At 40.9% G+C, this 16,061-nt stretch overlaps 1 protein-coding gene across 1 annotated transcript in view; it reads left to right on the top strand.

Annotated features, from left to right (window-relative positions):
- The window catches only part of CFAP65 (cilia and flagella associated protein 65), a 384,606-nt gene that overhangs the window by 182,058 nt on the left and 186,487 nt on the right, over window positions 1-16,061 (top strand). Inside the window, exons 19-21 of the mRNA XM_053698151.1 lie at window positions 5,381-5,509; window positions 11,550-11,726; window positions 13,260-13,326. Of these exons, the coding sequence (XP_053554126.1) occupies window positions 5,381-5,509; window positions 11,550-11,726; window positions 13,260-13,326 (373 nt within the window). The remainder of the gene's footprint in view (window positions 1-5,380; window positions 5,510-11,549; window positions 11,727-13,259; window positions 13,327-16,061) is intronic.

Here is a 16,061-nt window from a genome sequence, read left to right as displayed (position 1 = left end):
AAGGGACTGTCCCTTTTATTTTTTAAAGGTAGAAACACTATCTCAAATTAAAAAGATGTCTATATATAAAGAGGAACAGAGAGTGATAACTCATTGAACCTCAAAAGGACTGTCCCTTTTAATTGCTAAAAATGGCTCTATCTTAAATAAAAGGATGTCTATATATAGAGAGGAGCAGAGAGTGAGAACTCATTGAACCTCAAGATGAAAAGTTTTTGGCATATAAATATACATGCTATACATCCTATACATCCATGTAAAGAAGGGCAAGTAGGGCATCAATAGAAAATAGACCAGTCAATTTCACGGTTCATTCCCTTCGGTTCCAAGGTATCCAACTTAAAAATCCAATAGGATTCCCGTTGTTTCAGTAACAGAAACCTGTTACCGCCCCGTCTTGGAGTCTTAACGTGGTCGATAACTTGGAAGCGAAGTTGGCTCACATGATGCCCAGCTTGCAAAAAGTGATATGCTACTGGGGCAGTTAATACCTTGCACCTGATATTACTTTTATGCTCCGTGATGCAGTCCCCTACCCGTCTAGTGGACTCGCCCACATAGGCGCGCCCACACGGACACTTTATCAGATAGATTACAAAGTTAGTATTGCAGGTATAATAATCCTTGAATTTGAATTTATACCCGGTTTGAGGATGTACAAAATGTGGACTTTTGATTATGGAGCTACAGTTAATACAGCTCAAACAGGGAAAACAGCCCAAATTCTTTTTAGTGATGTATCCTTGTTGGGGTGATCTGCCAGAGCCCACATCAGCTTTAACAAGTGAATCTTTCAGACTTTTATTCCGTTTGTATGCTGGCATTGGGCAATGGCAGAACTCCTCAACATTGGGTATACAGTTTTGTAGAATTGGCCAGTGTTTGCGAATTATTCGAGTGATTTGCTGACTTTGTCTGCAATAGCCAGAGACAAAAACCAATCTCTTTTCCTTATCATGATGAGGTTTGGTTTTGAATAGCGTGTCTCTATCAATTGCAGCCACTGTCTGTATAGTGTCATGTACCAATTTCGTGGGATAGCCTCTTTGAATAAATTTGTCCCCCATCTCAGATAGTCTAATCATGGATTTATCAGGATCATCTACAATCCTTTTGACACGAAGCATTTGGCTTCGTGGAAGTGATTTTACAAGGGGTAATGGATGAGCACTGTCATAATGAAGAAGGCTATTTCTGTCAGTTACTTTTCTAAATATGTCAGTTGTGAAACCCATACCTTGTTTGGTCACAGTGACATCTAAGAAGTCAATACTAAATTCACTCCACACAAGTTTAAACTGTATATTGTTAGTAGAAAGATTTAAATCAGTTACAAATGATTCCAGGGCCCCAACGTCACCCAGCCAAAGCCCAAAAATATCATCGATGTAGCGCCACCAACAAGAAAACAAAGCAGGTGACAAAGGCTCAAGCGGTAAGAACTACGAGGGCTCGCAAGACATAGTGATTAACTGTTCTAATTACAACTTGGACACTAATGAAGCAGCAATATTACAGAGGGGTTTATCTTTTTGTCCTTCAAGTGACTGTAATGTCTTTGAAACCTATAAGGACATTTTTCGTTTCTTTAGAAACATCAGGTTAAAGTATTGGCATACTAAGCCCCAGGGGGTATATTCTGGACTGGGGGGAGAGAAATTGAATGCCACTTTTGTATCTAATGATGTTGCAACTCCTGTCACTGCTCATAATACTGTTAATCCTGTATTTAATCATTCACTTAAAATAGGTGATTTGGGCTTGAGAAATAAAAGTGTGTTTTATCCACAGCACACTCACCATGGCATAGAAACGTTTGAGCAATTGGTTTTGTCAGATTTAAGTAAATTGCAGCAACATATGCATAAACAGAAATTAAAGGGACATGTACAGAAGGGTAATTTTTCTAAAAGAGATTATCAAGCTTTGAGCAGCCTTAGGAAGAACAACAACATCATTTTGAAGCCGGCTGATAAGGGCGGTGCTACCGTTGTTCTTAATAAGTCTGATTATAAGCAGGAAATTCACCGTCGGCTCAGTGATCGGTCTGTATATAGTACTATCTCATACAACCCTGTTTTTATATTAAAACAAGAGATAAAGATGGTGATTGACACTGCTTTGAGGTTGAATATCATTGATAAAAAAACTAATCAGTTTTTACAGGTAAAGGACCCTTTCACTCCTGTGATGTATATCCTCCCCAAGATCCATAAGTCCATGACTGCTCCACCTGGTCGCCCCATTGTGGCAGGTACCAATTCAATTTTTTCTAATATAGCCATTTATCTTGATAAAATTTTGAGACCAATGGTGGAGCAGTAATGCACTTTTTTAAAGGACACCAATGACTTTTTGGCTAAAATTCATGATCTCACATTACCCACAGACAAGGCGATACTCTTCAGCCTTGACGTCACCAGCCTTTATACATCTATATCACATGCTGGTGGGGTCGGAGCTGTAAGCAGTGCCTTACACTCAAGTGGTCTATACTCTATCCCTGAGATTTCTTTCATTCTGCAATTGCTGGAAATTATCTTGTACAACAACTACTTCCTATTTGAGGATCAGTTTTACATGCAACAACAGGGAACAGCCATGGGCTCCAACGTCGCCCCCAATTATGCCAACATTTTTATGAATCTTTTTGAGGAGAAATTTGTTTTTGAACACCCGGAATACCGTCGGTGTGGCGCCACTTGGTGGCGCTACATTGATGATATTTTTGGGCTTTGGCTGGGTGACGTTGGGGCCCTGGAATCATTTGTAACTGATTTAAATCTTTCTACTAACAATATACAGTTTAAACTTGTGTGGAGTGAATTTAGTATTGACTTCTTAGATGTCACTGTGACCAAACAAGGTATGGGTTTCACAACTGACATATTTAGAAAAGTAACTGACAGAAATAGCCTTCTTCATTATGACAGTGCTCATCCATTACCCCTTGTAAAATCACTTCCACGAAGCCAAATGCTTCGTGTCAAAAGGATTGTAGATGATCCTGATAAATCCATGATTAGACTATCTGAGATGGGGGACAAATTTATTCAAAGAGGCTATCCCACGAAATTGGTACATGACACTATACAGACAGTGGCTGCAATTGATAGAGACACGCTATTCAAAACCAAACCTCATCATGATAAGGAAAAGAGATTGTTTTTTGTCTCTGGCTATTGCAGACAAAGTCAGCAAATCACTCGAATAATTCGCAAACACTGGCCAATTCTACAAAACTGTATACCCAATTTTGAGGAGTTCTGCCATTGCCCAATGCCAGCATACAAACGGAATAAAAGTCTGAAAGATTCACTTGTTAAAGCTGATGTGGGCTCTGGCAGATCACCCCAACAAGGATACATCACTAAAAAGAATTTGGGCTGTTTTCCCTGTTTGAGCTGTATTAACTGTAGCTCCATAATCAAAAGTCCACATTTTGTACATCCTCAAACCGGGTATAAATTCAAATTCAAGGATTATTATACCTGCAATACTAACTTTGTAATCTATCTGATAAAGTGTCCGTGTGGGCGCGCCTATGTGGGCGAGTCCACTAGACGGGTAGGGGACCGCATCACGGAGCATAAAAGTAATATCAGGTGCAAGGTATTAACTGCCCCAGTAGCATATCACTTTTTGCAAGCTGGGCATCATGTGAGCCAACTTCGCTTCCAAGTTATCGACCACGTTAAGACTCCAAGACGGGGCGGTAAAAGGTCTCTGTTACTGAAACAACGGGAATCCTATTGGATTTTTAAGTTGGATACCTTGGAACCGAAGGGAATGAACCGTGAAATTGACTGGTCTATTTTCTATTGATGCCCTACTTGCCCTTCTTTACATGGATGTATAGGATGTATAGCATGTATATTTATATGCCAAAAACTTTTCATCTTGAGGTTCAATGAGTTCTCACTCTCTGCTCCTCTCTATATATAGACATCCTTTTATTTAAGATAGAGCCATTTTTAGCAATTAAAAGGGACAGTCCTTTTGAGGTTCAATGAGTTATCACTCTCTGTTCCTCTTTATATATAGACATCTTTTTAATTTGAGATAGTGTTTCTACCTTTAAAAAATAAAAGGGACAGTCCCTTCTTGTTATTTGATTCAATCTAATTTTGATTTTGGAAGTTATTGATCTTCTCCAGCTTTGCAGAATGAAATATAATGTGAAACATACATTTTATAACATGTTGCAATTTCTTTTATGTCTGTATATTAGTCTAATTGAATAATGTAAACATGTAAATATTTTCTTGAGGCTTCCTTATATTTCAAGTTTATTTTAATTTTGCATGTCACGCCACCCTTGACCAGTAGGGGTCAGTATAGCATTAATACTAATGGGCCATTGTCATTATAAAGAATTGAAAGAGTTAATATGATGAAACAATTACCTGGCCCAGCCTATTTAAACAGGTGTGGTGTGTATGTTTGTTATCACATGACTAAGGGGTACTGACCCCGAAACGTTGTGGTGTTCTGTGTCTGATCCTGTCTAATAAAAATATTTTGGGATTTTTACAAGAGGAGTTACCCTTATTTTTCTTTTTCATACTCTATTGCTGGGAGTGTGGCAGTCACTCCAAAGGAGTACCCTCTATCTTGGGGTTTGAAACCGGTGCTGGATTATCCTCATTTCATATATTATTTTTGGTGGCTAAATGTAGCCATTAAGCGTTACCCAGGTGCTAAACCAAAAATGGGACGGCTCCTAAGCTTACATTCCTGCTTTTTCAAATAAAGATAACAAGATAACAAAGAAAAATTGATAACAGGAGTAAATTAGAAAGATGCTTAAAAGTGCATGCTCTATCTGAATCATGAAAATTGGTTTTCATATCCCTTTAACGACAGACCCTCAGCTTCCTTGCCGTGGCTCTCCCTTTCCTGCTTCACTTCCGCTGACTAAACATAAATCCTGTAGGGAGATGGAAGTTTGCAGAGGGAGGAGAGCTTCCAGTTCAAGTTTGTGTTTGATTTTTTTTTTTTTTGCTTTTCTCCAAGTGGTGGCTTTTAGTTAACCCATTAGTGCTGAATCATTGTCTGCTTAATATGCCTTTCTAAATGCAGTATTTCCACCTCTTCTTATCAATACACCCTGGTGTGCAGTACAACTAAATGGTATACTTTACCATTAAAAAGCAAATTGCTATTCAGGGAAAATGTAAGATTGAAAAGATTATCCCAAACAATCCTAAGGTCTCTCATTCTAAATGATACCTTAAACAGTTTTAATGTAATGTGATGAATAAAGATAATACACAGTAGCATATAAACAACATTCTTTTGTTATGAATTTGTTATACTAAATTCACCTGGTGTCCCTTGCTTGAAATACTAACTATTAATATTTCTGTTTTATGCACAGCACACGCTATTGTCCTTCAGTTAATACCCCAGTGCTACTTGATTTCAACTTTGGGGCTGCGCCTGTTGGTTCAGAACCGTTTGTGGCTGTTCTTTTACTAGAAAACAATGGTGTTTTACCTGTAAAATGGTAAGTGTGTAAGAGTCATGCATAAATTGTGGATATTGGGGTAATGGGACAAAATAAATATTTATTTCCATCTAAAGAGGAGGAGAGTCCACTGCTTCATTAATCACTTGTGGGAATTTACAACCTGGTCACCAAGAGGAGGCAAAGACACCCTCATCCCCCACTCATTCTTTGCCTTTCGTCACAGGAGGTTGGCAGAGAAGTGTCACAAGCGAAACCATCCGAACTCATATTAACAGCTCCTTAAGCAATCCCCGTTGACGAGTTTCGCCGCCTGCCTTCTCTCAAGTCCATGTCAGGAGCGACAATACTACTAACCTGTCACACTTGAAGGGCCGTGTTCCTGTTCCACAGAGTTGATTCTGGTAAGATCGTTTCATTATATATATATGTGATAACGTAAGAAGACAGGGTCACAGTGTGACTCCTTTTATCTGTATAGAATCTAGGGTATTACCGTTGGAAGGGGGTTATGGAACAAGGGGGGATTTTAATATACATAATAATGTTTGTGTTTTTTGCTGCACTTGTGGAGATGAGGTTTTATCAATATGGAACAGTTAAAGAGAGATTGAGGAGGGTTTTTTTGCGCGTCTTCTATCGCGGTCCTGCATGGCACTCCATGTGACCGGGTGTAGCCTCAGTAACTTCCTCTTTCTCGACCTGTGTTTGAAGGAGATGAAAGCTGTTTCTTGTAGTCCGGGTCAGAGGAGGTGGTGAGTGCCTCGGCCATTGGGATATAAAGGTGCCATTTAATCTATAATCAAGTCCGTAATAAAGGCGCAAGCTATGGAGGACTCTGATATGTTGGAGGATACTCCTTCCTTATCTAAAACTACTAACTGTGTATATTGTGAGGAGGTTCCGGTGGAACCACCGTTACAGCTCTGTTCCACATGTTATGACAATATTACTACTTCTAAAAACAATAAAGTATTTAGTACAACTGAGCCGTCCACCTCTGAGGGTTCTCCGTCCCGCGAGGTGCGTTCCCTACAAGCATCTCCCCAGGGCATTTGGCCTCCAGACTTCGCCGATCAATTGCAGACGGCGGTTTCTAAATAAATGCGATGCCTCATCCTACTAAGCGCAAGCGGAAGGTACGGCACTGCTATCCGTCTCAGGGGTCTTCGACTCTGCTGGATATCTCAGACAGATTATCCATGGAAGAGGACAATTCTGACTTATCTGAGGATGTTGCTTCTGAGTCGAAATCGGCTACTTCTAGGCCTCCGTCCACAGAGGAACCAGATTCCAGATTTCAAATTTAAGATGGAGCATTTGCGTTTCCTGCTGAAGGAAGTGCTTGCTACACCGCAGTTTCCGGAACCGAAACCTTCAATTCTTAAACTGGATAGGGTTTACGAGGACAGGGTAGTGCCCCAGGCCTTTCCGGTTTCTATCAAAATGGCGAACATTATTAAAAATAAATGGGAGAAACTAGGTTTCGCCCTTTTCTCCCTCGTCTTCTTTTAAGAAACTTTCCCCCGTTCCGGACGCTCAGCTTGAACTGTGGGGAACCGTCCCTAAGGTGTATGGTGCTAGCTCCACGCTCGCTAAGAGAACGACCATTCCGCTTGAGATGAAGTCCATGTTGCGGAAGATGTTCAAACTGACGGGGTTCGTTTTCCAACCGGCGGCGGTTGTTGCTGCGGTGGCTGGTGCAGCTACATATTGGTGTGACGCACTATCAGTAATGGTCGAGGTGAAGACCCCCCTTGAGGAGATTTTGGATTGAATTAAAGCCTTAAGGGTAGCGGATTCATTCATTTGTGATGCTTACATGCAGATTATTCGCCTGAATGCTAAGACGTCAGGGTTTTCTGTTTTAGCTCGCAGGGCTCTGTGGCTAAAATCGTGGTCTGCTGACATGACATATAAGTCTCGCTTGCTTTCCATACCATTCAAAGGGAAGGTTTTGTTTGGCCTGGGCCTGGAACCTATCATATCTACAGTTACGGGTGGCAAGGGCGCCTTCTTACCTCAGGATAAGAAAGCCAAACCTAAGGGATCTACTTTTCGTCCCTTTGTGCAGACAAGTCTCAGCGCCAGCAGCCTTCTGCAAAATCTGAGCAATCCAAGGGATCTTGGATGCCAACAAACTCTTGGAATAAGTCCAAGCAGAATAAGAAGTCAAAGTCGGCATGAAGGGGCGGCCCCCAACCTGTCCTTGGACCAGGTAGGGGGCAGACTATCTCTTTTTGTGGGGGCCTGGAGGGGAGACGTTAAAGACCTTTGGGTCCTGGAGGTCGTTGCCCAAGGGTACAGGATAGGTTTCAAATCGTATCCACCCAGAGGCAGGTTCCTCCTGTCAAACATCTCTTCAAACCAGAGAAGAGAGACACCTTCCTGGGATGTGTGAGGGATCTTTCATCTCTCTGGGTAATCCAATTCTGGACCTAAAGGCCCTAAACAAGTTTTTGTCAGTCCTTTCGTGGAGATGGAGACGATCAGGTCAATTTTGCCTCTGGTTCAAGAGGGTCAATTAATGATGACTATAGACCTGAAGGATGCTTACCTTCATGTTCCAATCCACAAGGATCACTTCAAATTTCTAAGGTTCGCCTTCCTGGACCAGCACTTCCAGTTTGTGTGTCGACAGCCCCAAGAGTCTTTACAAAGGTTCTGGGAGCTCTTCTTGCAGTAGCGAGAGCCAGAGGGATTGCAGTGGCTCCGTATCTGGATGATATCCTGGTCCAGGCTCCATCCTACAGTCTGGCGGAGGATCACTCGAGAGGTATCCTCCTTCTACTTCGATCCCACAGGTGAAAGATAAATGAAGGAAAGAGTTCATTGGTCCCCAGCAACAGGGTGGAGTTCCTGGGTACGATACTAGATTCTTCTGCGATGAAGATATATCTGACAGACCAGAGACGTTGCAAGCTTGCATCCAACAGGACATCTGTGGCCAGGTCTATGGCGGTAATCGGGCTCATGGTATCCATCATAGATGTCATTCCATTCTCCAGGTTTCATTTCAGACCTCTGCAGGTGTGCATGTTGAGACAATGGAACGGCGATCATTTAGATTTGTCCCAACAGATATCTCTGGACAGACCGGTAAGGGAGTCCCTGTCTTGGTGGATCCGACCGGGCCAGTTGTCCCAGGAAACTTCCTTCCTGAGACCATCCTGGGAGATTGTAACCACGGATGCGAGTCTATCAGGATGGGGAGCCGTTTGGGGTGCCAGAAAGGCACAAGATAGATGGACTCGAGAGGAATCGAGCCTACCTATAAATATTCTGGATCTTCGAGCGATATTCAACGCTCTAAAGGTTTGGCCCCCTCTGGGGTCGTCCCAATTCATCAGATTCCAATCGGACAACATCACCTCAGTGACTTACATAAACCACCAGGGGGGGGGGGGAAGAAGCTCCCAATGAGGGAAGTATCTCAGATTCTAGAATGGGCAGAGACTCAAAATTGTTCGCTCTCAGCGATCCACATTCTGGGTGTGGACAACTGGGAAGCGGATTTTCTGAGCAGACAGACGTTTCATCCAGGGGAATGGTCTCTCCACCCCGTGATGTTTGCGGAGATCTGCAGCAGATGGGGGACACCAGAAATAGATCTCATGGCGTCCAGACTCAATTGCAAGCTGCCCAGATACTGGTCGCGATCCAGGGATCCCCAGGCGGAACTGATAGACGCCTTGGCGGTACCCTGGGACTTCAACCTAATCTACATTTTTCCACCGTTGCCTCTTCTACCTCGGATAGTGGACTGCATCAAGCAGGAGCAAGCCTCGGCTAATCTGATTGCTCCGTCGTGGCCGCGGATGCCGTGGTGTGCGGATCTAGTGGCGATGTCATCATATCCGCAGTGGAAGTTACCTTGTCACAAGGATCTGCTAGTTCAAGGTCCTTTTCTACTTCAAAACCTCAATTCTCTGAGGCTTACTGCGTGGAGATTGAACGCCTAGTCTTAGCCAAGAGAGGTTTTTCGGAGAGAGTGATCAACACTCGTCCAGGCCAGGAAGCCGGTCACTAGACGCATCTACCACAAGGTGTGGAGGACCTACTTGTCCTGATGTGAGGAACGGGGATACCCATGGCATAAGGTCAAGGTATCCAGTATTTTGGCCTTTCTCCGGGATGGTCTGGATAAGGGTCTTGCCACTAGTTCCCTAAGGGGACTGATCTCGGCTTTATCAGTACTGTTGCATAAGAAGCTTGCGGAGCTTCCTGACATTCAGTCCTTTGTTCAGTCTCTGGTTAGGATTAGACTGGTTTTCAGAAATCCGGCTCCTCCCTGGAGCTTAAACTTGGTGCTTAAGGTCTTGCAGAGGGCTCCGTTTAAGCCTATGCATGCCCTGGACATTAAGATTCTCTCATGGAAGGTCCTGTTGTTATTGGCTATTGCATCGGCACGCAGAGTCTCTGAGTTGGCGGAATTACAATTTGAGCCTCCATACTTGGTTTTTCATGCTGACAAGGCAGTTCTGCGAATTGGTTTTGGATTTCTTCCCAAGGTAGTGTTGAGTCATAACATTAACCAGGAAATAGTGGTTCCTTCCTTGTGTCCTAACCCGTCGTCCTCGAAGGAGAGGTTACTTCATAATCTGGATGTGGTTCGGGCCTTAAAGTTTTATCTTCAACCCACAAAGGAGTTCAGACAGACATCGTCCTTGTTTGCTGTGTATTCTTGAAGTCGCATGGGGCATAGGGCCTCTTCAACTTCTCTATCTTTTTGGTTTGCGTAGTATGATCCATCTGGTTTATGAGACAGCTGGACCCAAGCCTCCTCAGAGGATTACGGCTCACTCAACTAGAGCTGTGGCCTCTTCTTGGGCCTTTAAGAATGAGGCTTCTACGGAGCAGATTTGTAAGGCGGCAACCTGGTCATCCTTACATACTTTTGCAAAATTGTACAAATTTTACGTTTTTACTTCGTCAGAAGCAGCTATTGGGAGAAAGGTTCTGCAGGTTATGGTGCCCTCAGTATAGGGACCCTCCCGTTTTCTTCATTCAGTGTCCTCCAGAGCTCCAGAGCTTGGGTATTTATTCCCACAAGTGATGAAGGAAGCAGTGGACTCTCCTCCCCTTTTGATGAAAATGATAAATTATGCTTACCTGACAATTTCCTTTCCATCGTGGGGAGGAGAGTCCACTGCACCCGCCTGTGGGCGGACCTAAATTTATTTTTTGTTTATCAGGCACCATTTATACCCTGATATTTCTCTTACTGTTCCTTTGGCAGAATGACTGGGGGATGAGGGAAGTGGGGGAGGTATTTAAGCCTTTGGCTGGGGTGTCTTTGCTTCCTCCTGGTGGCCAGGTTCTAAATTCCCACAAGTGATGAATGAAGCAGTGGACTCTCCTCCCCACGATGGAAAATAAATGATTAGGTAAGCATATTTATGTTTTCTAAGTGATAATGTGATTCTTTTTACTTATCCCACCTCTCAATCCAAAAGAACATGATTTGCTAAGAAATCAATATACAATTAAAAAGCATTATTAGATTGAAGGATAAACATACATATACTTAGCTTCAGTAATGTAATCAACAGTTTACACAATGCAGATCATTTTTTTCTATCGCCCAGGGGACCCGAAGAAGGAAACCTTGGGAGTTAAGCACAACACAGGCTATATCAGTCCTTCAGATTTCAGGATTTGCCATTTGTTATAAAACATAGAGAAGCCACTCAAAAGATCAAGATCAACATTTAAAAACTGTAATTTATGCCCATCCTGCAATTTAGCAAAGACAGCCGACAAAGGCCAACAAATAAATGTAAAATATTATAAAAACTGGCCTTAACTTTATCATCAGTCCCTATCTAATGTCAGCTATGTGCTTACTGTAGTCTCTCAACTGTTAGTCTAGTAGTTATTTGTTTTTTTATTATGTGACAATATAAAGCTTCTGCACAGTTTTTATTGCTTCAGCGCTGTAGCTTTTTTGAATTGGAGCTAATTTTAGGATTTGTCAGCTGTAATACAAAATATGTTATTTTATCTTGTCATTTGGTTTACCGTTACCTACTTACCTGTGAGGTAGTACCTATCTAACATAAACCATGTTATTCTGCAGGGACTTCTTATTTCCAGCAGATCAGCAGATTGAGCTGGAATTCTGGGCTGAAACCTGGGAGTTTGATCAGAGTGAAGTTCATCAGATGAGGATCCAAGACAATAAACTGTTTGTTGTCAGCCCCAAATCTGGGGTTTTAAACCCCGGCCAGCAGCAAACTGTTCGGCTTTTGTACAGGTGGGAACTCCACAGAGGCAAACCATCTGTATATACAGTATATATATATATATGATTCAGATAGAACTTGCAATTTTAAACAACTTTCCAATTTATTTCTATTATCAGATTTGCTTTATTCTCTTGGTATCCTTTGTTAAATAAATAGCAGTGCACTCCTGGGAGATAGCTGAGCATATCTGGTGAGCCAGGGGCGAAACTACAGGGGGTGCAGATGTCGCAATTGCCCCAAGGGGGCCAAGCTTAAAAAAAAAAATATTTTTTATTTTTAATGAAAAACTTTGATCTGCCACTGCTTGCACTGATATCATGTGAGTGTGACATGATGCTTCACTAGTGTCTCTGACTACAGGGGTTAGTCTTTCTGTTTTACCCATTGGTGTTTGTGTGTGTGTGTGTGTGTGTCTGTATGTGACTGTGTGTGTATTTATGCATGTATGTGTGTGTGTATGTTTGTGGAACCAGCAAATTACAGACCTTGTTACTACAGCATGGGGGGAGGGGGTAAACAGTTTCACTATACAGTACCACTATATACAGTATGGGGGGGCTGGACTATGTCACAGACTACTGTGGTGACTTTATAAAGTACTGGTGCAGGTAGGGTCAGGCCAGCCATCTCACCGGCAGATTACAGACTGTGTCACTGACTCACTATACAGTACTGGTGGGTTAAACAGTGTCACTATATACAGTAATAGATATGTAATCTGATTCACATTTTTTCTGTGTTAAATGTTAAAAAAAAAAAAAAAAAAAGATATGTATCAAATTCACTTTTTTTTGGGGGGGGGGGGGCTTCTTAGATTCTTGCACCTGGGCCCTGTGGTTTCTAGTTACGTGGTGAGCTAATAACAAGGGGCATATATGTGCAGCCACCAATCAGGAATTTGCTCCCAGTAGTGCATTGCTGCTCCTAAGCCTACCTAGCTATGCTTTTCCATAAAGTATATCAAGAGAACAAAGCAGATTAGTTAATAGAAGTATATTGTAAACTTATTTAAAATTGTATAATGAATATGAAATATAATGAAATGTATAACTATTTTTAACCATCCCCCAGTTTTGCATAATTAAGATGGTTATATTAATATACTTTTTACTTCTGTAATTACCTTGTATCTAAGCCTCTGCAGACTACCCCCTTTATTTCAGTTCTTTTGACAGACTTGCATTTTAGCCAATCAGTGCTGACTCATAACCCCACGATAGGGAGCACAATGCTCTCTATATGGCACACATGAACTAGCGTTGTTTAGCTGTGAAAAACTGTCAAAATTCACTGTGATAAGAGGCAGCCTTCAAGGGCTTGGATATCAGCATATGAGCATACCTAGGTTTAGCTTTCAACAAAGACTAACAAATTTGATGATAAAAGTAAATTGGAAAGTTGTTTAAAATTGCATGCACTATCTGAATCATGAAAGTTTAATTGTAACTTGACTGTCGCTTTAATTTTAATGTTATCCTATACATAATTAAATAATTCAATTAACTATTTACTTTATCCCTTTTTTCCCCTATTGTTGGCAGACATGATTTTATCGGTACTGATCGTTTGCCGGTACTGCTCAAGGTGTCTCATGGTCGTGAGATTTTGGTATGTATAACTCTGTTAATCTTATTTTTATTATATTAGTCCTCAACTCTTTTTAAGTGGGTCTTTTTTATGTCCCTTTAATTTAAAATTAATGTTTCATTCACATTTTTTTTTGTTTTTTTATTGAGGTTTGAGTTCAGGCATACAAAAAATATACAATAGGTAAACAAAACGGAAAATAAGTAATTGCAAAACAGTTCAAAGACTTTACATACTCCTCATTAATTAACATAAAAACAAAATTACACTAGAGCATTTAGCGTTGCATTTTAGAATTCCAATGGTAAATATGGTGCTTATCATCAATGAAGGATGCCAATCTGCTTATAAACTCTGTAAAAAGGATTCAGGAGGTCACTCTTGGACTTCAGATGCCTAAGGGGTGGTAACAATGAAAGAGGGTATCTTTGATGGGAAGCAACCACTAATGGGTCTCAACTTGCGAACCTCATTTTCAATATTTTATTACTAGGTTTTGAAAACACAAACACCTGCCAGGTAAAAGAATTGGAGACTGCTGTATAAGGCTTTCTAATAAAGAAGTAGCATGGACACCTAATTTATAGTGAAATCTGAAATATAGGGAATCTAATGCCATAGTCTGATAAGTTAGTCATGTTACTCAATGGGATTCAAACCTAATTCAAATACTTAAATATAAGAGACTTACTGGGAAATCATTAAATCTGAGTACTAAGTGTAAGTAGCATGCTGTCCTTAGTTAGAGCACCCCTAAGAGTGTAATAGTATGTATGGAGTGTAGATAAGCAGCAACCATATGATGTATAGTTTAATGTATAACCTAATGAGTTGTATAAAGTCTAAGTCTTATAACCATTGCACCTAATGACCCACTGATATCAAGTGACCCACCGTTGAAAACATAATATAAATTAGTATAAACCTATAATAAATAGGCAGACGGACATAGTGTTTCTCCTGCTTCCAACTCATAAAGATTTTGCTAAAGAAGGGCATCAGTACAATCAGGTCACAAGATAGAATAGAATGCATAAAATATGGGTATGGAACAATAGATGACCATATATATAGGTAGTTAAGTAATAAAAGTCTGGTAGACCATTAACGTTAGTGCCCCTAGATAGGATACTAAGCTCACAGTAGAAGCTAGAAAGTAAAGGTTTACTCATAACACCATTATCTTTAGTCTGCTATATAAATCTGGGGAGAGATAAACTAGATAAGCCCCATTATCCCGGTCTCCGACAACTGAGCCACCATTTTATATAGAAATAGCAGAATTATTTGGGGGTGATATAGGAAATGTTCTGAGTATGATAGGTTTTAAACCATGACGAATATAGCACATTAAGAGTTAAAAATATTGAGTTGGCATAGGGTGACCACATATAAAATGATACAATACAAGCTGTGGTTATAATTCAGGAAGATAAATATGTAATTGAGAATGGCTAGTGACACACTGAAACTTATAAATAAAAAGTTGAAAGGTTAGCGTTTAGAGATATAGGGAGAGTGAGGACAAATTATAGAGATATTAGTGAAGCCTCTGTATGGGAAACTTTAAAATATGGGCTGAGACATAAACCTGACATCCCAAGGGATGTTGCGAACAAGGAGGAAAGGACAGATAAGGGGTTTACATAGCACTCATACTCACTAATAGGTAATAGAAATTTAAAACTTTTAAGCTTTATTGTTACTTGTAAAAAACCGGGATACACTTCCCTGATAACAGTTAGACTACCCACTACCATTAAACCACAAACAACTTTAAAAGCAAGAAAACCGCAAGTTACTCCTCCGTTTCCTGGCCGGGAACTGGAAACACCGGCGTCAGGTGACTGGAGTAAAAATGCGGTATAGAACTCTAAAGTATATACAACAAACGCGTTTCGGCTTCAGGAGCCTTTGTCAATGTTTTAGGGTTCAGAATTGAATAAGCCGAGGCTCTCGTATTGCGCGGCTATTTATTTAATGCAGATTCAAACTGTTAGCCAATCCGATGGGAACAAGAAGACAGCGCCTCACTCTGTATTAACGGGCAAATCATCTCCATCTATTCATATGATAGGAGTCCCTGGATTGGTTCTAAGGTGAATACTGATAAAGTAGCATATGCAATGATTGGCTTACAAATTACTGGGTAATTTATGAAGGCACGGTTCTTCTCTCAAATACAATTGGTTAGTGTTTCGATGTCAAACAAAACTAATAATAAAGGGTTCAAAGATGCAAACTGCAGTTACAAAAGTAAACATACAGACCTCCAAGATATTAGAGTGTTATAGACGGGAGGTAATGAAAAAAACGGTCCCCACTCAAATGACTGTTAGCATATATGGAGTATTTCATAAGATTGAAAATAAAGGGAAGCAACTAATTAGCAGACAGTGTATAGTGCACGGCATAGTCTTAAAATCCCTTACTGGGCTTCAGTCACTATAAACTTGATCTCTGGCTGAAAAATGAGTAGGAGAGCATTTATGTATTATAAGGTGATATATATACTAAGCATTTGAGTAACTTAAGGACAGCCCACAAAGATGTTGAGGATAAAAAACCAATAACAAGTGTAGCTAAGCACTTCCTACAATGTCATAGTGGGAAAACCAATGCTTTGAAATGTTGGGGATTAGAGAAGCTTAAACCAGGAATAAGGGGGGGGGGGGGGTGATATGGAACAAAGACTGCTAAGGATGGAAACTAAATGGGTTTTCCATCTCAATACAGTTATACCTAATGGTATGAAT

Source organism: Bombina bombina, chromosome 1 (genome assembly GCF_027579735.1).
Source record: "Bombina bombina isolate aBomBom1 chromosome 1, aBomBom1.pri, whole genome shotgun sequence".
Classification (NCBI taxonomy): domain Eukaryota; kingdom Metazoa; phylum Chordata; class Amphibia; order Anura; family Bombinatoridae; genus Bombina; species Bombina bombina.
The sequence above is the reverse complement of the archived record's forward strand: the minus strand, read 5'-3'. Positions and strand labels throughout refer to the sequence as shown.